At 36.7% G+C, this 23233-nt stretch overlaps 1 protein-coding gene across 2 annotated transcripts in view; it reads right to left on the reverse strand.

Annotated features, from left to right (window-relative positions):
• HDAC9 (histone deacetylase 9) overlaps positions 1-23233 on the reverse strand; it is a 914075-nt gene that overhangs the window by 223488 nt on the left and 667354 nt on the right. For both annotated transcript variants that reach the window (XM_055272501.2, XM_063637042.1), the window contains exons 15-16: positions 18027-18147; positions 13088-13137 (exon numbers count right to left, since the gene is read on the reverse strand). In XM_055272501.2, the coding sequence (XP_055128476.1) occupies positions 13088-13137; positions 18027-18147 (171 nt within the window). The remainder of the gene's footprint in view (positions 1-13087; positions 13138-18026; positions 18148-23233) is intronic.

Here is a 23233-nt window from a genome sequence, read left to right on the forward strand (position 1 = left end):
TACTATGAGAAATGCAGAATCTCAGCTTGCATTTGGTCCTGCTGAATTGGAATCTGCACTTTAGAGTTGAAAAAGCGCTTTTGGAGCAGTAACAATGTAAAGACTTGAATCCAGATTCTGGAGTTCCTAAATGAAGGCTCTCTGCCTAGATGCTTAATCACTGGGACTCATGAAAACAATGTCCTCCCTCCCTTTATTTGTCTCCCTGCAGTGCCTTGATTCTAATGGTAGACTATTAGCTGGATAGGTAGGTCAGGTGAGACCTCAGGGTTGCAGGGCTTTGGAGAACCTTTAAATCAGGGAGTCTGTTTACCCTCTGGAGACCTGAATCTACTCAAGGTGACCCCACAGGGTGGTGCAGTGCTCATTACCACATATAGCTGCCAGTGATAACCTACATTATCACATTTGATCCTCACAATAATACCATGTGGGAGCCTTGCTTAGCCCTATTTCATTGATAAAGAAAGTGAGTCTCAGATAAGTGAAATAATAATTAACAGAGCCTTTGCATTGCTGGTTTCTCAGACTCAGGCTGGGCAGAAGGATACTTCTCCTAAAATCATAAAATGATTCCAAGCAGTTTTGTGGACACTTAGTGTCAACACTTCAAAACTTCTAGAGCCCTCTCTAATTCTGGGTGACTGTCCCTTTTCTCTTCCTGTGGGATAATAATGAGAATCATCATTCTGGTCTGAGAACCTCTGATATTCTTTATTGCATTCTTTTTCAATCAGCTCTGAGGTTGTAACAATGGGTGTTTTCCCTTCTCCCTTGTGATACAACATGCCAACTCCTTGAATGTATATATTCATTTCATGTTAGATGTTCTGCTGAAACCCTGAGAGTCTTGAAATGGAGCTGGGATGGATTTATGATAACAATGGGTGGGTGAACCCACATGCATTCTCTCTTTTGTTCAACACTGGAAGGAAGACGTGAATGACAGCCCATTCCTTTGGGATCACTTGTAGGTTATAATGCCCACACCTTAGCTTCTTTAGTCATGGTGAGATGAAAAAGAAACAGAGCAGCTACAGGGAAGACGTTCAGATTCCAAGTAAAGCCATGGATATGATGAATGAATACTGTGACTGATATTCCATATGGAAAGAAGGTGTGAACTATTAATGTGACAGCTGGAGGAGAAAAGGGGCATGCCGTGTGCATTAATGTTCTACCACAAACCATCTCCCGGTATGATCAACTGCTTTCTGGCAGCTCCATTGACCTTGCATGTGCAATTTCTAGTCACTCTTTATCTTCAGAAAAATCTCCCTTTTGCTATTTACTTCCCAGTAACAAGAATAAGGAGAGGAATATGTTTGCTCTGGCGAAAGGGCTACATCTTGAGACTCTAAGGATCCTTACTTAAGATCCGGGAGACTCATAGATTTACCAAGTAATATATGGATTCCTGCGAGTTACGTGGCCAGTAAAGGCCAGTAAAGGAATTTGAGAGTCCCTATTGTTATCCAATTTCAGTGAACTGCTGGTCAGTTCTACCAAGACTGAGTTAGAGACAGAGCCAAGAAATACCATTTTAGTACTTTCCTACTGTTTCTTCATTTAATCTGATGTCCACACTGTGTAAAGGGTACTTCAAAATATGCCAATCTTTTTATTCACTGGACAGTGCACATTAGAGCCTCATTCCTACAGAGTGCAGCTTAATAAAATTAACTCTGACTCAGTAGGTGTGTGAAATGAGATTCTCTCTATCTCATCCCACAGTGGTTTGGTCCAAGGACAGATTTTCAGTGTTCTAGTTAGGGTTGAAATACTGTGTATAGCTGTGTAATTTTTTTTTTACCCAAAATTGATGATGTTTGAGTGCATGGATTTAATACTTCATAGGAATTTCAATAAAAAAGAGAAGGCTCTTGGCAAAAATAGCAATTGTTTTTTTCTTATGGCTAGGGCTATTCTCACTTGGGAAAGGAGTGTTGACAATCATATGAGGTTGAAATTATGGTGAGTTGTGCTGTGTGTGCATGGTATTGCGGTTAAAAGCTTGGGAGTCAGGCCCTCTCTACTCCACGGCCTACTAATTCTATGACCTGAACAAGTTACTCACATCTCTGAGCCTTTGTTTCCTTTTCTGTAGAATAGGAAACCTCAATTGCATCTTTAGCAATAAAACCTCTGGGATTATTTGGGGTTTAAAAGATATTGAGGCAGGTTATCGTTGGAAGGTTTGTGTAAAGAATGGCTAGTCTCTGCTGTGAGGCTGTGAATCAGCCCTCTTGGTTCTGTAAGAATAAGGAGGGTATGTTTTACAGGATTCTCTATTGCCCAGCCTAATCTAGGGCACCTTACCTGTCCCTTTACTTGATGGATAATCCCATCATTAAGGTCGATCCTCTGAATACCACTGGAGTCAAAGCCGAGAATTATTATTTTGCTAAAATGGTTAAAGCATAATCCTAAAAAATTTAGCCAAGTTTTTTTTCTTGATTCTATTCATTTAATATTGAGGATGCTGAGGATCAGAAACTGATTACCAATAGTAAAAATATCCTGGAATTCAGACTTTTATCTCTCTTGCACTATATAAATACAACACGAAATTGGGCATATGGAAATTGAGACGTCATCATTATTTGGTCCATTCTATGCACCAACACAATGGGACTAACAAATCAGTTACCCCAAATCTCACAGTTCAGATATAAATCAGGATGGACCAGCCAGAGCAACTGAGGCCATAATGTGACAATGTCATTCAAGAAGACACTAAAATGCACAAGGAAAAAAACTCACTTGCAAAGGTCATGCAAATGTCAGGACATTTTTATTAGATTTGAAAATGGGCAGGTGTTGGAGTACTGTATATAATTTGCAGCTGCCCAATTTAAAAAGAAAAGCACGTCCACATAACATTCCAGGGACTTGGAACCCCAAAGCATACAGTGCTGCTAAGATCTGGAACTACCCAGAGAGATATCTTACAGCCCAGGGCCTGCTATTGAGTCCCAGATCTTTGAGTGCCTGGGTAAGTGTGCCCCCACCCCCAACCTTCTCCATACCTCCATAGCCAGCTCTGAAGAGAAATGTCAAGATCTCAGGGTGTGCTTAGAAATTCAACTTGCCCTCTCATCATCTATTGCCACACCTCAATCCAGTTATCAGAAGGAAGACCAGGAGCTCTATGTGTTCTGAATAGAACAACCCTACCTCTAGACACCCAGATCTTGACCAGTGAGAGTGAGATGGGGTCCCCAAACTGTGAGCAGTCTTGGCAAACCTCCTCTCCACCTCCTGAACTTCCCTTGCTTCCCCACCACTCTGCTTTGCACCCTCAGTATGGATCTCATTATTCTCTGTACCCCTCTTTAAGTCAGTCACCACAAGAAACCGGTGCTCCCAGGTCACCCCTCACCTGTCTATTCTAATATCCAAAAAGCAACACTTCTCATTAACCACTAGCTCTCTGCCCCAACCCTACAAGACTCCACACCCCTTCCTTGCTTCCTTTTCTCTACAGCATTCATCATCATCACATACACGCACATATATTTAAAGTCATTCATTCTTGCTTATTTGTCTCCTCAACTGGAATATAAGTTCCAGTAGGATAAAACATTTTCTGTTTTGTTCAGTACTGTATTTGCAGTTCCGGGCACACAATAAGCATTCAATAAACATTTGCTGTATAAATAAATTACTAAATAAGTGAGCAAATGAATTCTGCCCCAAGTTGTGAAAATTGGAAATTGTGAGTATAGTAACTTCAGAAGCACAGAGAATAGTCTGCACCAGTGAGCACTGGTCTTTGAATTTCTTCCACATTTGCTATTAATGGAGTTGTGGATTGATGCTGGATACTGCGCTTCCTAGCTCTTGGAATGAGAATTTGCCAGGCACAGTGGCTCAGGCCTGTAATCCTAGCAGTTTAGGAGGCCAAGGTGGCAGGATTTCTTGAGGCAGGGAGTTTGAGACTAGCCAGAGCAACATAGTGAGACCACATCTCTACAAAAAAAAAAAAAAAAAGAAAGCCAAATATGCATGGTGGTGTGCACCTGTGTTCCTAGCTCCTAGCTCTTAACAAAGCTCAACCAAGAGGATCTTTGGAGCCCAGGAGGTTGAGGCTGCAATGAGCTGTGATTGTGTCACTGTACTCCTGCCTGAGCAACAGAGCAAGACCCTGTCTCAAAGAAACAAACAAAAAATTGGCTGCCTCCATCAAAGAAAGCTGATACAAAAAGGCCATCTCGTAGAACTGTTTCATGAGACAACTGAATTTGAATCTTGTTCAACTGAGTATGGATATTCTGATTATCTTCTGTCCTTAGTCCTATGAACTCCCAGGCCTTTCCTACCAGAGCTGACAATTACGAATAGAAGAAAATCAATGCAGAGTCTAAGTGATAAGTATGATAAGATACATGAGTGGGAATTGAAAAGAAAAAAAAAACACAACATAAGAAAAAATGTGAGTCTACATGTTGCTTCACACTTAGCACATAGGATGGTACATACTTGGCACATAGGACAGTACATGTTTATTTAATAATGAATGAATGGATGGTAAATTGTCTTTAGAGGCAATAGATTAAGGAGAGAAAAGTAATCTATTTAGCAGCAAAGAATTTCACTACTTGTAGGTCTTGGTTTTTATTCCTTAAATGGTCACACTTCAAAATGATACAAGTCATTTTGAGAAGTGCTTACAGATTGTCAGGAAGATACTCTATACAGGCACACCTTGTTTTACTGTGCTTCACTTTATTACACTTTTCAGATACTTTGATTTTTTACAGATTGAAGGTTTGTGGCAACGCCAAGTTGAGCAAGTCTGTGGGTGTCATTTTTCCAGCAGCATGTGCTCACTTCCTGTCTCTGTGTCACATTTTGGTAATTCCTGCAATATTTCAAAAGTTTTTCATCATTATTTTATCTTTTATGCCCATCTGTGATCAGTCATCTTTGATATTACTATTATAATTGTTTTGGGGCACCATGAATCGTGCCCATATAAGACAGTGAACTTAATTGATAAATATTGTGTGTGATTTCTGCTCCACCAATCAGTCTTTCCTCCATCTCTTCTCTTTCTCAGGCCTCCCTATTCCCTAATATTCAGGAATATTGAAATTAGACAGTTAATAACCCTAAGATAGCCTCTAATCTTCAAGTAAAAGGAAGAGTTGCACGTCTCTCACTCTCAATCAAAAGCTAGAAATGATTAAGCTTAGTGAAGAAGGCATGTTGAAAGCTGAGATAGGCTGAAAACTAGACCTGTTGTGCCCAACAGTTAGCCAAGTTGTGAATGCAAAGGAAATGGTTTTAAAGGAAACTAAAAGTGCTACTGCAGTGAACACACAAATGCTAAGAAAGTGAAACAGATTTACTGCTGATACGGAGAAAGTTTGAGTGGTCTAGACAGGAGATCAACCCAACCACATTCCCTTGAGCCAAAGCTTTATCCAGAATAAGGCCCTCAATACTGAAGCAAAACCCTGCACCAGCAAAAAGATTACCACTCACTGAAGGCTCAGATGATCATTAGGATTTTTAAGCATAGTTTTAAAATTATGTACATTTTTAAAGATATAATGCTATCGTACACTTAATAGACTACAGGATAGTATAAACACAAGTTTAGTATGCACTGAGGAACAAAACATTTGTGTGACTCGCTTTATTGTGCTATTTGCTTTATTCTGTTGCTCTGGAACTGAATCTGCAATATTTCCAAGGTACGTCTGTTTGTATCTATAGTAAATATCAATTAGAGATTATATAAATCATAATATTTAGAATATAACAGAATAAATTCACCAAATGACTTCAGGTGCATATAAATATCAAATATATTAGTCCTTCAATAGTCTTATCAGTCTTCATAGAAACAATGACTCAATGCATGCTCTATTGCTAAGAGAATCATTGCTTAGTCATTTAATTCCTTTATTTTACCCATTATTTTTTATTTAAAGTTAAGACACTCAATAGCAATAACGATACTGCTAGCCTAAAACCCAGAAGCTATGGGTTTTTCTTGAGTTGGGGAATGATTAAATCCTAGGGATTCTGCTGTGAACTGCCTGCTTATGGCTCAAGCATTCAGTGAGCTAATTTATTTTGGTTTTGAATTTTGAAAAAAAACCTGTTGTTCTCCATTAATGAAAGTTTAGAAGTTATGGTTTACTAAATTTGTGGTAAAATACTTCATAAAGACAAATCGGATAACGACACATCAGTTTTACATATTGAATATTAGTTTGTTACGGGGGTGAATATCTAGATCTGGAACTAACTATTTGGAGCGGAAATATGACAGATGAAAATACAAATGCTGTTACTTCACATTAAAATGAAAAGCTTAGGTGTGCCTGAATGTAGCTGTATTTCAGGCTGTTACAAGAATTGTTTTTTTTTTAGGTAGTCCCATTTCCTTTGTCTACTCTAAATTTTCATTTGATTTAAGCCTAATGTCTCCTTGGCAGTCAGAAGTAGCAATCAGTAGATGATCATATTTTCAAATTTATTCAAGTATGTTTTACTTTCTCAGTTTTTATTTAATCGAGCCATAGATCTTCTAAGTTAGATAGAAATTTAAAGTTTGTCAAATCCATTTACCTTCAGCAACTACAGAGCCCAAGGCTCAATTTCTTCCTGTCTCAATGTTCATAATTGTTTTCTTCCTCCCTGTTATTGACATTACTTTGGTAGAAATAGTTGCTTTTATGTGTGTGTGTGTGTGCGCGTGCGCGTGTGTGCGTGTGCATGTGTGCGTGCGTGCGTGTGCGTGTGTGTGCGTGTGTGTGCGCACGCGTGTGTGCGTGCGTGCGTGTGTGTGTGCGTGTGTGTGCGTGTGCATGTGTGCGTGTGTGTGTGTGTGTGTGTAGTTTTTTAAAAAAATAGGTCTTATGGCCCCAATAATGTAAAAAACACACATAAAGCTTTGATGATGGCATTTTTTTAGCCATCTCATTTTGGCAACAGAAGAATTTTAACAGCTTTGTGATATTCATGCTTACTTTAAATAAGAAAATGAAGTATTCTTATTTCAAAATGCATCTTGTTGTACTTAGTCATAATATCAAAGCAATATAAAGAACTTAATCACAGATGAGATGCTGCAACTAAGTGAATTAAGGAGGAAATTAAGGTTTTCTTCTCTCGTTTTCTTCTTTCCTGCAATGGACATTAGATGCTTAATGATTCTATGTATTTTCACATTTTGTCCCATACACAGAGTAATGTATACATGCGTATCTCTGTAGGGAGTGTTGTCTACATCCCGACAACTATTACTGAGTATACACAATTAGCATAATCTATGCAATACTGGAAACTTCCTTTGCAATTTAGAAGGAATTCCCTGATTTTAATAACATTTCATACTTTTTTTCCAAGTCTGAGGCAACATAATCTTTTTATAGAATTTGCAGCATGAAACTAAATTCTCAGTTTCGTTAAGGCGGCTTATCAGTTTTAATTTTGCCAGGTGCCATGGGGTGTTCTTGCTAGTATCAATTGCATCAAGTCTGAAACTGATGAAAATCCAGATACAATTAGGAAGAGGAGATATAAAAAAGAGAGATTCCAAATCAGGGTGGATCCTTTTATTGTGCTGGAGGGAAAAAGTTTGTGATACTTCTTTGATAGCAACAGTGGAGGAAATGAAGTACTGATTGCAAGCCAGGTTTGAGTTGAACATTAATAGGAGGGAAATCAACATTACCCTGATTACTGCATGTGAGAAGCAGATGCTACCCCCTCCTCTTTCTGCTGATGCAACAAAAGGCATTGTGCTTGCTCAGGATAATTGGGTTGAAATAACATATGAAGAAAGAGGTTCCTAAGTCAATATCAAAACCTGAGGAATATGCAAAGTTTTGGCATAAACAGAAGGTGGGGTTTTTCCCTCCTTTTTTGGAAGAAAAAAATTCTCTACTAATTGGCAACAGCTTGGTGCAATTGTCAGAAATATGGTGTGTTCTATTGCCTGAACAGTCAATGCCTGGCTGCCTCCCCCATGACCTATCCTCATACCACCCCCAACACACAACTCACACACATTTATTACTAATTCTTCTTGAAGATTTAGCTTATAACTGCTTGAGTAACCTCCACACCCCTCTTCTTTCTTTGCTGTTTTAAAAGCTTCCTTCTCTGTGCTCTCATAGCTTAGCATTTTTCTAAACCAGCCCAATGGCTAGGCTGTGAGCAATTGAAATTGAGAGCAGTGGTCTTGTCTCATTGGTTTTTGCATGCTGCACCTTGTCTAGTCATCAGCAACAAGCCTTATCTTATTCTTTCTGCCCTTCATGCCTTATCTGATGACACACATTATGGCTTTGAAAATATTGGTTCTGTTTCAAAGATGACCATCCCAAATCACAGCATTAAAATGCATTATTAACCAAGCTTTTCTCACATTGAGTTTAACTATATGTCCATAGATTTGGTCATAAAACAAAATCCATTCCCTAGCATTATAATAGAGAGGGAAACACCAGAGCAGCTCTTTGTAGGGCTTGCCAATAGAATATTATTTACTGGTACTGGGGAGAATAAATGTGAAGGACCAATGTGGTGTAATAATTAGAAAAACAATACGAAGATATACATGTGGTGTAAAATAGATTTTTCTCCTGATTATGTATGTATATATACAATATTTCTTGCATATATATATATACACACACACACACATATATCTGTAAATTTATAAATAAGAGGAGAGAGCTTACATTTTAATTCTGACAAGATAAAAGAAAATTTAAGACATTTCATCCAAATCTGCCTCTCGCATAGTTAGTAGAGTTGGTATATAACTGAAACGTTTGCAGAAAACCTCAGAGCAATTGAAATGGGCCTTAAATTACTACCCTCTCACAATCACCTAATCCTTCTCCCCATCTCCCCTTCCCCAATCACAAAAATGACGTTCCTAAGTGTGTCAGTTCTAGGTATAATCAAACAGAATATGAACAGAGTAAAAGTTGTAATAAAAAGCTAGCTTTGTGTTCACAGATTGACTGAGTCGCTGCTGGAGAAGGTGCCTTCCTTAAACGTTTTAGAGCCTCTTTTTGCATATCTTCGACCACTTAGTCAGGTCCCAGTTCTGCCCGTGCCCTGCAAATCCTCATTCCTCTTAGGGGATTGTTCTCCCTCGTCCACAGCTCCTCCTCTTCCAATCAAGGGTCTGACACTGCCCATTGACCACGTTTATTTTTCTGCCTTTTGGCCCTGGGAGCTTGTCTACTGTAGGATAAAAGTGGAATTCTCTGCTGTCTGCAGGGCTTTCCCCAGGGAACAGAGCATGAAACCCAAACTTATATAAAATCATATCCTGTTTGCAAACATCATATTCCCTTTGCTTCTCACTGATCTGGTCCTGTAAACCCCAGCACAGCTTGAGAGCCCATTCCTCATCTAAACAAATGCCATAAGCCCCTTTATACTTTTACAACCATGTCAAAAAATAATATTGCCTGCCAATAGTGATGTGATTGGAGTTGCCTCCTCTGAGCCATAAAAGAAGCGCAGAGTCTGTTATCAATTTCTCTAAGTGTATCAGGGGAATTACGGGTCGATTCAGTTCCAAGTTATAAATGACAACTCAAAAGCCGCAGAAGCGTTTGAAGCTGGGAGCTGATGACGACATTATCATAAAAGCCTGCTCGTCCTTACTTTTGTGGGTTTTTCTGTGGCCTATCAAGTGAAGAGGAGAAAATGAGGCTGAGAAATGACTTCAAGATTTCTTCACACAGCAGCAGGTCAGATGGCCAGGAAAATGATCACTATTTTTAGTGATATACCCTGAGGAGTGAGAACTGAAGTGATCCTGCACTGGCTCTTGTTTCCAGAGTCCCTTAATTATCTATTTTACTACACAATGACCAAGTCCTGGGATTTGGTCAAATGTTCTTTTCAACTGGTGCATTTTCTTGTAGTGCAATCACACAGGAATCAGAAATGAGTCATGCCATAATAACTGAACAAAATGAAAAGCAAACACAAAGGAATTCAGAAACCTTGACATTGTTGCTCGAAATGCAATTCTGGAGAGTACATTTCACAGCACCTTAAATATCGTTTATCCACTGAGCTGCTTGACCAACACTAAATTACCATGTGCAATTTTAGGGGAAATTTTAATGAGAAGTAGAGATGTTCTGATTTCATAATGTCCCAGGTAGTGTCCTCAAAAGCCAATTAACCCATCAGTATTCTGTAGGTATATATTAAACCCCTCTAGAATGAAGTTATATATTCTAAGGAACTGGAGTTTACTTTAACAATTGGGGATCACTGAGTATTTCAGAATGGAAACCAACAGGTCCCTCTTAGGTAATTTGAGACAGAACCGTGCCTTAAGACAAAAGTCATTTCAGTAATTTCCAAAATCTCTAGGGTGCTCCCATGTTGCCAAGTTGGGGCCCTCTGAGATCATACTGGGGATCTTTTGTATAGATAATCTGTCTGGGATTGTCCTGGAGGCGAAAATTTAGACTGGCTTAAATCCAGAGGATCCGGGGTTTCTCCTAGGACTTGTACCAAAACCAAAAATCTGAGAGGGCAAGATGGCTTTTGAAAGGCTAAGAAAACTATTTCATTCCTGTAAACAAAAATACTGAGTCAAAATAGTTCACAAGAGCATCAGCAAGTGCAAACTTGCACGCACGCGCGCACACACATACACACACACACACACATTCACACCTACCCTGACCTACATAAGCATCACCTCTCTCCAACCTTCTCTAGCACTGATGGAGTCAAACTAACAATGCAGGACTCCTTCTCCTGCCTCTGCTGGCCTACCCTAGACTTACCCACCACCACTGCTGCCACCATCCAGGTGAGGTCAGCTCTAGGGACATTACTAAGGACTTACTCTATGACCCACACTGTGCATTGTGTTTGATATACTGGTCCAGAGGAAGCAGCCAATATTCACTCCTTGGTGATTTTGAAGAGTTTACTAAAGCAGTTCTAGGTGAGAAATAAGAAGTCAATTTGGGTTTAGAGCAGCTGAGTAGAGGAACGTCGCATTGAAGGGATAGTGAATTAAAAGCACATCCCAGGTCAGATTTGGGAGGTGAGTCCTAGGGAGATGGCCTCAATTCAGTCCTAGGTCATACATTAAATATACAGATGCTCTTTGACTTATGACAGAGTCCCGATAAACCTATTGTAATTTGAAAATGTCCTAAGTCAAAAAAGAATTTAATACACCTAACCTACCAAACATCATGGATTAGCCTAGCCTATCTTATTCATGCCAAACACTTACGTTAGCCTACAGTTTGGCAAAAGCATCTAACACAAAGCCTATTTTATAAAAAAGTGTTAAACATCACATGTAGTTTATTGAATACTGTACTGAAAGTAAAAAATAGAATGGCTGTATATTCAAAGGATAGTTTCTACTGAATGCATAACACTTTTGCACCATCATAAAATAAAAAAAATCGTAAATTGAACCATCATAACTCGGGGATCATCTATACTTCTAAATGAGTGGGGTTTGATGACTGCTACCCTTTTAATAGCTTTGATTTCCTCCACATCACTGTTTCCATTGAGTTGTCATTAGGTTTGTTTCATTTTTTGCCCCATTTACAGGTAGGCAGCCATTCTTATAAAACAGCCATTTGAGATGTTAGAAAGTAAGCACAAAGCCAACGAAACCCATTTTAAAAGTCAGCTTATCCTCTGCTTTCCAGAATTATTTTGCAAGCTCCCAGCTCCACAGGAGGTTGGCTAAAAATGAGCAAGGTTTAATGCGGGATGATGACTGTCCCATGCTTGTGGTCAAAAAGCAAAAGTCACTGGTGAGCTGTCACAAAGGGGTTATACTACATCAGCCACACTGCACTGCTGATCCAGAGGGAGTGGGGGAAAGCTGAGGCTAGTTTGTTAAAGATGAAAGCCATAGAAGTGTCTAGAAAGCTCTTTTGGAACTCCTCGACAAGGATGTGTACATCACCCCCATACTTTCAGCTTTTTACCCTTTACTGTGTGACTTCAGGAAAATAATTTAGCTTCTCCTAGCCTTCACTTTCTCATCTGCAAAATGGTGTTAATAACAATGACTATTTTACAAGGTTGTTTTGGAACTTAGTTGTTTGTTGGCAAACTGTAAAGTCCACACAGAGGCAAATGGATATAGCTACCATCTTGTTTTCCAGAGTAAGCAGAATCACAGGCAAAGGAACAAAAGGCTACAACTCACTAAATCTGGCATCATCGAAATGATAGAATAAACTGAAAATATTCAAGATTTCTTTGCATCAAATTTAGTTCTCGCAGAACAATTGTTTAAAACATGATATACATGTGACTAGTTTTGTTCTTTCCCTTCAACATCGAGTCAATTTAATTGACTTAAATATCTTAGTCTTTGAAAACTTCACCTAGAATTATGTTGTTCTAACATAACACTTAGTTCTACAGGATGATGGTTTGTTACTGGTAAGGGTTAACTTTAAATAGATTTCAGGTTATAGGGTATGTTGTAATCATCTAGAAAAATGTAGACATTTTTCTTCATGTGTTGCTGGGTTCTAACAAATTTTTCCTTGAAATGTGGTCTAAATATGTTAAGTCAAAAGGCTTCCTTCATTATTGAAGACAAAAATGTCCCCAAGGGGTTCACAAACAAAATGTCCCATAATGCAAAGCTCTTTGTGAAGTTTATGCCATTTTCACCAGGAATATAATGTATGTGCATACTTAATGTGATTCTATTGAAAATGGAATTCTGCTGCAAATCTGTGTTAAACCCTCTTACAGCACCTTTTCTCCAGCTATATAAAGGCCTAGCAAAGCTGGCTTCATGAGTGTGTGACCTGCGTAATCACACAGGAACTTACAGTTAGAAGGAAGGGCCTTGCTCTTGGTTTAATTCTGTATTGCCACCATCTTGAAATTCTTAAGAATTTTTTTTAACAAGTGCTGCCACAATTTTACTTGGCACTTAGCTCTGCAAATTATGTAGGCAGTCCTGAAGTCTACCATAACTTTTACTGAGAAATAACCTTAAACATAACTGAATAGATAAATCAAAAAAGAATTTTTTTGTAATTTTGTGTTATTTAAAGGCAGTAAACCAACTCGTACTTACCCCAAGTCCACCACAAGGTAATGAGGAAAAAAACTTCTGAGAGTCATCACCTATACAGTAAGAAGACATAAAAATATAGATAAATGGGGGTTATATAGTTTTTAAAACATTGGCATTTATTAACACATAATAATATGTCACGTGGTATTTATCATTTGATGCAAAATAAATTAATAAAACTTCAGACCAATTATTCAATACAGTTAATTTTCAGAATATCATTGATCTGCCTCTCTGTATACACAAATAAGAACTAAAGGCAAATCAATATAAATATTATTGCATGTAGAGTCTACTGCCCCACATGAATAAACACATGCTCATGAGATTTGGGTCACAAGATTTTTTTTTAAGTTGGCCTACATGTCTATATTATACATTACAATTTTTTAAATTTATGGTAACCAATTCAGCTATTCACTGAGTATATTCATTCAATGGGATGTTTTGAGCTACAAGGTTTATGCCATCGTATACTGTCATTTTAAAAATATTTCAAATATTAAAATATCTTCTCAAATGTACAGACTTATTCTTAATTTCTACTTCAGACATAACTAAGTATAGCTGGTTATAAGTAGCTGTATCAACTTTAAGATAGAGATAAAGCCAAATACACCATAAGCCACTTCTAACATCCACAATTTTTTCAACAGTACACTACGAAAAATAATCCCGTTTGGGGATCTATATAACATCAATATCAATATAAAATATCTTCTTTAAAAATATATGCCCAAAACTGAATTGTGAGTATCTCTTAGAACTGGTGTTTCATGGGATTTTTAGTAATCATTTTGTTTACCTGTGCTTTTATTTTCTACATTATCTACTACACAAATAGAGAAAAACAGTAGTAACTGCTACTAAATCTTTAACATTAAAATCTGCCTGTGGAGTAATCATGGGGAAAGGCAGTGAACATTTCTATTTCGTAGTCAAATGGTTCTGAAGGGACTCTGGCATGTCACTCAGCAGTTCAGTGGTAGAACCAAGTACAAATTTCCAATTCACCTATCTCACTAATTTGTTCTATTGATGGTCAATGAAATGAGAAATTAAAATTGAAAACAGGTTTGTAGTAGAATTCATATGCCATGTCAGTAAAATCTAAATAGCTTTTATTGTCACAGAAGAGAGTTTGTTTTGAAAACAATAAATCATATTAGTTGGTTTTTTAAATGCAATTACTAAAAGATGGAAAATGATAAAGAAAAATATATGTACAAATGAAGCCATCCAGTTATAAAGAGAGATCTTCATTTTAACAAAAAGATGTGAAGTGAACAGAATTAAAAATAAACATCATAAAATAATATTAAGACTGCAATATTGGCACCAGTAAAAGGCACATCAAAATTTCCGGGGAGGAGTAAAGTTTTCTTGTGTTGTTGCTCCTAACAAAAATATAACTGTATCCTTGAATATTTTGCAAGAGTATATTCATATATCACCTGTGAAATTAAAATACATATGTACGTTTTAGTGTCTGAATTCTTAATAGTCAACAAACAGGAATGAAGATAATATTATAACATAGTAAGTAAATTTTTTTTTTTTTTTGAGATGAAGTCTCACTCTGTTGCTTAGACTAGAGTGCAGTGGTGCAATCTCGGCTCACTGCAACCTCCACCGATTCTACTGCCTCAGCCTCCTGTCAGCTGGGACTACAGGTGCACGTCACCATGCCTGGCTAATTTTTGTATTTTTAGTAGAGAGGGGGTTTCACCATGTTGGCCAGGAAGGTCTCCATCTCCTGACCTCGTGATCCTCCTGTCTCGGCCTCCCAAAGTGCTGGGAATACAGGTATGAGCTGCTGTGCCCAGCCAATAAGTTAATTTTTAAGAGTAATTTAAAAAAAATTATTAACCCCCAAGAGAATTAGCAAAATAAGTATCCTACTTAGGAGAGTTTTATTTAATACTATTATTTAATACCGACTTAGGAGAGTTTTATTTAATACTATTATTTAATACCTACTTAGGAGAATGTTTACATAATACAAAACAGGCATATAATTGATAATTTAAATTTAGAAATGGGCAAGAAACGTTTATTTCACCAAACTGACTGGATTTATTTTTAATTATATTGTCTTATCAATGCACTGAAATTTGGCCAGCCTCAAGACAACTGGAAACTGGTCATAAGAGCGACAGGAATATTAATGCTAAGGAAAACCTTGCACCAGAAATAATTGGAGAGAATGTCTTCTCCATGTAACCTTACAGGGTCTAGCGTATTTAAAGAGATAAATGATGTTCATTTTCAAATCCAATTATTTTATCATCTATAGATGTCTTTCAAGATACAAAGACTGATAGGTCTGGTCATACTGAACTTTTATTTAAACCCTTCCTCCTAACTCTAGAACACAACTATCAAGGGAAATAGCATTAATTTAACTCAGAAAAGACATCTCCCATATGTGTTGGGAGGAACTGAGGGATGTAGTAAGATATATGGAAGTGAAAGGAATGGATAAACAGAGAGAAAACATCTTGACGATTATGAATTTCTATATATTCACACATGGCAGCTTCAATCCGGTCTTCCAGATACAAACAAACAAACAAACAAACAAACAACAGCAATAAGAAAAGCCAGAAGAATCCAAATTTCACAAAAAGCAAAAAAGTATTAAAAGTTAACCTTTAAAAAGAACAGAATTATTCACTTTGAACTGAGATTGAGAAAAATTAGCTAAACTTTTGGATACACTAGGGAAAGAGAAGTAGTTTTGAAGTGTTGATACAGTTGGATTTAGTGCTCTACCTTAAGGCCTGATAGAATGCAACATCCCTGTTTCTGTGTACTTATGTAGCCCACACACAATATTGAAATTGTTGCAGTGATCACTGAGAAGTGTATATGAAACTCCACACATGTATAGAATGCTAACTCTAAGATTATCAACTGTAGGAATATTATTTCACATCAAATGTTCAAAATTAATGAGATAAATGGCTAATTTATTTAGATTAAAATTTTAAACATTGAATCATAGGTACTTGCTGCTTTCATCACATACATACATGAAAAGAACCCTTGTCCAAGTTAAAATTATAAATGGAATTTCATTTTAACATCATCAAATTTAAAAATGATATGCACATCAAATATTTTACAAAAAATAGGTTTGTTCAAAAGAGTCAAATTTTTTTAAAAAAATCGCCATGTTTTATAAATAAAAGTTTGATGTTGCAAAAATTTAAACTTCATTTATCTTATAAATATGTCTTTTCTCTTAAAATGTGGAACAATGGTTGTTTAGGAGCACCTCTCAAATATCAAGTGTGTGTTTATATTCACAATTTGATCAATCCCAGCCTGTTCCAATAAAGTTGGAAGGTTGATTTATACTTTAGGACCAGAGATTTTTAAAAAGTGGGGGAGGTTTTCTACTTGTTTTTTCTTAACTCAATTAAAAAATAATAACATGGACACAGTCTCCTATGTTTAAATGCTTGAGTATTATGACCTCATAAAGTCATGACAATTAAAATGTCTGGTTTACTTCATCTTTTTGGTTAGTTGGGTAGGATTATTGATTCATGTTAAAATAAGAACATTTATTATACAATATTTGCAGCAAAAGAGGTATTTTATATAAAGTATCTGCATGTACAGAGACTGGTTTCTAAAATAGAAAGGAAAAAATAAGCATATATGTTTAGACTGATTTATTTGTATTCATATTAATACATAAAGTTAATTCGATAGTATACATTATTTTTTATCATCAAATATTAGCAATGTACTTTCTAAAAATTGGATAATCTTTATGTATTGCCCTTTGGTCTTACTTCTCCCCAAGCTACTGCTACCTATACTGTTACACGCATGTGTGGGCATATTTATGCTCACTCATATGCCTGCACTTCATAAACTTACAGAAGCTTGCCACTTGTTTAAAAAGGTATATGGTAAGTGTTATAATGAGTAACTGTTAATTCTTCCTTACAATTGCTTTCCAAGATACCTACCTACTATATGTTATCTACTTGCTTTCAAATTGTTTAGGACCAGTTAACATAAAACTATTTTGAAATAATATTGAATTAGGTGAAAGAGTTCAATAACTTAGAGCTGACACAATACATTCATTTGAAGGAAAAACTCCTAAAACGTCTTTTTTAGTTAAAACATTTAAAACATGATCCCGTCAGCATCTATTGCCAACGTTAGATATTGTTATTCACTTATACAAAGTTAAAAAAAAATATTATCATTTCAGCTAAAATAAGGTTTGTCACTAATTTTTCTTCCAGAAACCTGTTGTTTCTATCACTCATATAAAGCTTATATAAAGTTCTGCAACATAAATTTTATTTTAAAATCTGACGATAAAGTTTCAAAAAATCATACATTAACAAAAAAACTGTTTATTAGTTTTCTAGTTTTGCATTTAATGTATTATTTAATTCCAAAGGTAAGGCAATAAATAGATTTGCAATATTGCTATAAAATGTAGTGTGATGGGCATACTAGTAATGAGTTTTCACTTAATACAACTTGTACTATTTCCTTTGTTTCTTAAGGTCATAGAACAAAGAACTAAAAGAGAAAAAAAATGGGAACGGTGAAAATAAATTTGCATAAAGCATGTGTAAATCATTTCTACTTTAAGTTTGAAAACATAATAAACAAATTCAGCAATGTAGTTTTTTCTACATGCAAAAACACATTGTACAAATGTTTTTCAAATGAAGGTTAATTTTAAAGTAAACATCATGGAAACTACATTGTCATTTTCTAATGCAGGATTTTCTTAATCTACAGTGGCTTCTATTGCAAATGACTCATTCCACAGAGCAAAGCTGTTGGAAAAACTGATTTTTTGTTGCACTACTTGCCAAGTATTTCGAACTGACACCAGCATTGACTAATGATAGTGCTGGAATGTGCTGTTCCCAGTACAGTGGAGGCCCGTACAGACCTAGAAGTATCCTGGGGTCCAGCTTCTGTCCGTCCAGGGGGTTGGTGCCATACAACAGTGAGTGATGTTCAGAATGAACAAGCTGTATTTCCTCCAGGCTGGCTTTTCGACCTTGAATTCGCTGAAAGAAAATAGCAGAAGCCAACAGTACTCCACTGACAACATTTAGAAGAAAATGAGACCCCAAGTCACATTTAAGATGATTAATAATGAGCTGAATTTCATCATGTAGGAATGTGACACTGATTTGCTTAGTAAAGTACCATAATAATATTTGAAAAATGAGTGTATGGAAGGTTCAGATCCAACAGCTTGCTTATACCTAAATGGGCAACTGACATAAAGTATATTCTTATTTGGTATGGAAGAGAAAGCTATAACACAGAAATTAATAGTTAACTCTTTTGTAAAGTGTCAGTTTAAAAACCAACAGGGGCTACTATTTAGCTGATAATCAAATTTATTACAATCTTATTTTACACTTACCCAAAGAAGTTGTTAGAACACATTCCTTATTCTTTCTTGAAGGACATAAATAAATACCATTTCATTTTAATGAACTTGATGATCACAGATATGCTAATCACTTCCAATGTGTGCACCTCACAGTAGTATTAGTTTAAATCAATGTTCCTCAACCTGTGTCCCATGGGATCAATAACAGGTCAATATCTGTTTATTAATGGTCTGTAGTGAGGTCAGTACAGAAATTCAGATCAATATTTAGAAACTTTTATGGCAATTTGACAGTATTTTTATGTCTTTTGAATCTACTATAATCTTGTATCTCTTCAATATTTATTTCACTTTTGCCACATTTCATTTTTAACATTTTTTATGAGTATTAGTCTCTGACAGATTGGAAATTAAACAAAAACAAAACCTGCTGTTTAATCAGACACAGTTTGAGACACTCTAGACTCCATCAATTTTTTCCAAACAGGCTAGGCAGAGACCTTCACTCCATCTAACAAATTACAGCCCTTCAACATAGGCAAAACTGTTTATTAAGTCAAACCTCAATTATCCAATATGCAAAGTGTTCTTTCTGGCTACATTCCTCAGTTGGCACATCTGTGAGCCTGATAAATATTGTGCTGGTGCACGAAGTTAATTAGCCTTAACTTTTGGAAATGGCCGTGCCTTCTAGTATTACAGAGACAGTATTAATATTTCACTTAAAAATATATATAACCACAAGTCAGTTGTAAGTTAATATTTAAGTACAGAACAACAGTGAAATTCAAGGAGAATTTGTTCGGGGAATGCTGCCCTTTCATGTTCCTGACCAAGGAACCACCAGGTGACCTGGAAATATCAGGTGATAACACCTATCTCAGGATGAGGACAATTCCACATTCAGCCTCCCTAGTTTAAGGTGATGCAGCTGCTGCCAGACTCTTCAATGTTAATGTGTGGTTCACTGAAGGGGCAGGCCAGGAAAATGTCAATATCTGACAATTCTTCAGCATTTACTGGGCAGGAGGCAGAGCTGTGCTTGTCACTGAAAATAAATGATCAGGTCACAGTGAGGGAGGCTTGGTGGGGGTCTGCAGGGGTAACAGGAAGGGAGTGATTAAAGCAAAATCTCATTAACACTGCCTTTACGTGCTGAATAAACTCGTGAATACTTATGGAACTTTCTTTGTATATCATTGAAGTTCTCTGTTTTTGATGCTATCATTCAGCATTGTCTAACCCAATTCAAATTAGTATAAAAAATGATTTAGAGAAATTATTCCAGGTGGGTAAGATCAGAATTCTAATACTGAAGACTAAGAAAAATTTAATGATGGCCTTCTGGTCAGCTGTCTTTCTGATTGATAAGAAAACATCTTGAACCAAGTGGCTTGCTGGGAAACATTCAATATGGGAAAGTTTATGGAAGACCAGAACAACCAAAGAAGTAGGATGTCATGTAAAGAGACAAAATAAGCATGAGAAAATTCGAAGGCAACATTAAAGGGAAACATTTTAACTGTGAGATTTCAGGGTGTGGAGAATCCCTCAAGATAAATAATGGTAAGTCCATGGTTTGAGTCATCTAAAATTGGACTGAGCGGGGCATTGGAAAACAGAATGTGGCAACCAATCCTAGTCTGGCAGAATAATGAACACCATGAAATAAGAGGGCTTCGGGCTCTTCTTTCTATGGGTCTTTGAAATCCATAGCCACTAACATCATATATGCTGATACAGCGCAACATCAGTATCTTAAACAATGTCAGTTCTGCAGCTAATGATCAGACCCATGTTTTGATGACTATCATAAACTTTCATTGATTTTTTCCCCTTTCTTCATGTCTGTAAAGATTCTTTTCATCTATAAATTAAATTTTTACCTTTGGTATAACATTAAATACCATTAAGTATATCTTGATGTGTTCATACACTAGTCAGGTAAATTTGCATACCATGCACTCTATGCTTGTCCAACACCTTTTCTTATTCTCCCACAATCCCACTGATTCTAGCTGAATGCTCAGTCACACATTTGAACACTAATCTGCTAACAAGATTCACTGTAATTGACAGTAGCTGAAGTGCTAGTAAGTCATAATAACAGTGGTTTCCAATCTTTTTGGCACCAGAGACCAGTTTCGTGGAAGACAAAAAAGTGGGGGTGATGGCTTCAGGATGATTCAAGCACATTACATTTATTGTGCACTTTATTTCTATTATTATTACATTTTAATATGTAATGAAATAATTATACAACTCACCATAATGTAGAATCAGTGGGAGCCCTAAGCTTGCTTTCCTGCAACTAGATGGTCCCATCTGGGGGTGATAGGAGACAATGACAGATCATCAGACATTTGATCCTCATAAGGAGCGCTCAACCTAGATCCCGCACATGCGCAGTTCACAATAGGGTTAGCGCTCCTATGAGAATCTAATGCAGCTGCTGATCTCAGACAGTGATGTAAGCAACAGGGAGCAGCTGAAAATACAGATGAAGCTTCACTCACTCACCTGCCACTCATCTCCTGCTGTGCAGCCTGGTTCCTTACAGGCCGTGGACCAGTAATGGTCCATGGCCCAGGGTTTGGGGACCCCTGATAAGAGGAAACCTGCTGAATCGGTCATCCCCTTATGTAAGATCAGTCAACTAACATAAAGACAGCGCATTTGGCCCAGCTATCTAGCATTGACTTATTCTGACAGTTTTCTCTGCTAGCTATACTCTAGGCCCCATCCTTGCTATAAAAATGTACCACTATTCCTAAGTTTTCACTTTGATATATCTTTTTCTCCTTCTCCTTATTCTTTCTTTTGACTCTAAGCAACTATTTTACACTGGCTCTTATTATTATTATTAAAAATATTTTTTAAAAATATTTTCACTAAATATAAGGAAGTACTTATTCTTGGCAATCACCTTCTGCTTCTTTGGTTGCTAGAGAACAGCCCACAAACATTGTGCACATGTTTCTACAGAAAGAGAGCAGTGAAAACTAATTCAGTACCAAAAAAACAAAAAATGTTTCTACCTGTAGATAGGATCTGGAGAAAGCATGTTTTGAAATTTGTATCCCACAGAGACACTGCTAGGAGAACTTGGGGGGATGATTAAGCTGAAAATTCTGAAAGAGCAACAGCTTTCTTTATTCTTTAACACATAGGATCTCCTGGAGTAATTCAGTTTTGCCTCACTTGTATAAATGCCTTAAATTAGTCACATTCAACTTTTCCTTTTATATTGAGATCTTCACCAGTTCCCATTTTCTGGTATTACCATCAGTAATTTAGTATTTTATTTGTGTAGGCTTAAATATAGATATTCCCACTTAATCACTTATATTTTCTACTTCCTGCGTACCCTTTATTCTTTCGTTTCTGTCTCTCAATGGTCTCTTGAGTTAAAGGTCAATAGCACAATGAGTCAAAAAAATAGGCTAAAGTGTTCTGATAATCTTAATTTAGGGAGTACTGATTTCTATTCTCAGAGATACTTGTATCTATGTGAAGTTATCCATGATAGTCTGCCTGAAAAAGATTTTTAAGAATTCTGAGCATATTGGGACACTCAATGCAAATAAGGGATGGATTTCTCACTTGGAGTCAATACAGGTCTCAAATGCCTTACCAACACAGGCCTAGGAATGAAACCTCATAGCTTTTGTCACCTTCTTAATAAAGAAATTTGTGATGTAGGACTGTGTTCATTGTTACCTTATCATTCCCTGTGACGTGCACTTAGTTTCTTCCCTGAGAGTCTGAAAAGGAGCTATGTTCACTGAGCACTTACTCTGTGCTTCGGAATACGATCATGTTTAGTTCAGAGCCCTAAACAGTCTATATTCAGGTTGGAAGTTTGACCAAAGTCATTTAAAATGACCATGTCATTGAGTCTCACAACGCACCATGGTTCTTTCTTAAAGAAATAATCTTTCTGAAATAGAGCCCATTAATGCATCCCGATTATAGAAGAAATGTTCTGAACATGATCTACAAAGTCATACTGTGACAGGATAAAATGCAGCCTACCCACACCCACCCACACACAGAGCACACACACGGTATGGATTCGTATTTTTTTCTGCCAAGGAGCAGGGAAAAAAGGAAACAGTTCTATTCCTTTCCCTCCTGTGTTCAAAGCCTGGATTGAGGCCAGTGTCCTAATCAGTTCTCATTGGCCCTGGAGGAATCAGAACCTTTTGTAAAATATAATAAAGGGCATAAAATCATGATAAAATGCATGAAAAAGCAGTGCCTTTGGTTAGGGAACTAGAAATAATTTAGCAGAACAGATGGATTGCATTGGTTTGGTATTATTGAGGACATGAAAGGGCTCATTTTGTGGCAGTTCCAAACTAAGAGAAAATGTCCAACTTAAATTTGACAAGTCAAAGTACCTGCCTCCACTGGGGAAAATTCCATTTTCTTTAATCATTTTCAAAGTGGTGACATACTAGGCAAGAATTTCCACTGAAATATCCCATTTTCTGAAAATATTTCATCCATTGTCTCTAAATAAAGGGATGTGTTTTTATTTATTTTCTCCAAAAATCTGGGGCTGAAGAAATTCATAGGTTAAAAAAATGAAGAAAATAAAGAATCATAAATGACTTCTTAGCGTCAAAGTTACACTCTGCCACAAATACCATACTTAATATTTAATGAGTCAATTCATAGTCTTATTGATTTTTTTGATGTATCTTTCTTTCTTAAAAAAAACATAAAAATATGATCTCATTGCTTAT

Source organism: Symphalangus syndactylus, chromosome 3, assembly GCF_028878055.3.
Source record: "Symphalangus syndactylus isolate Jambi chromosome 3, NHGRI_mSymSyn1-v2.1_pri, whole genome shotgun sequence".
NCBI lineage: Eukaryota > Metazoa > Chordata > Mammalia > Primates > Hylobatidae > Symphalangus > Symphalangus syndactylus.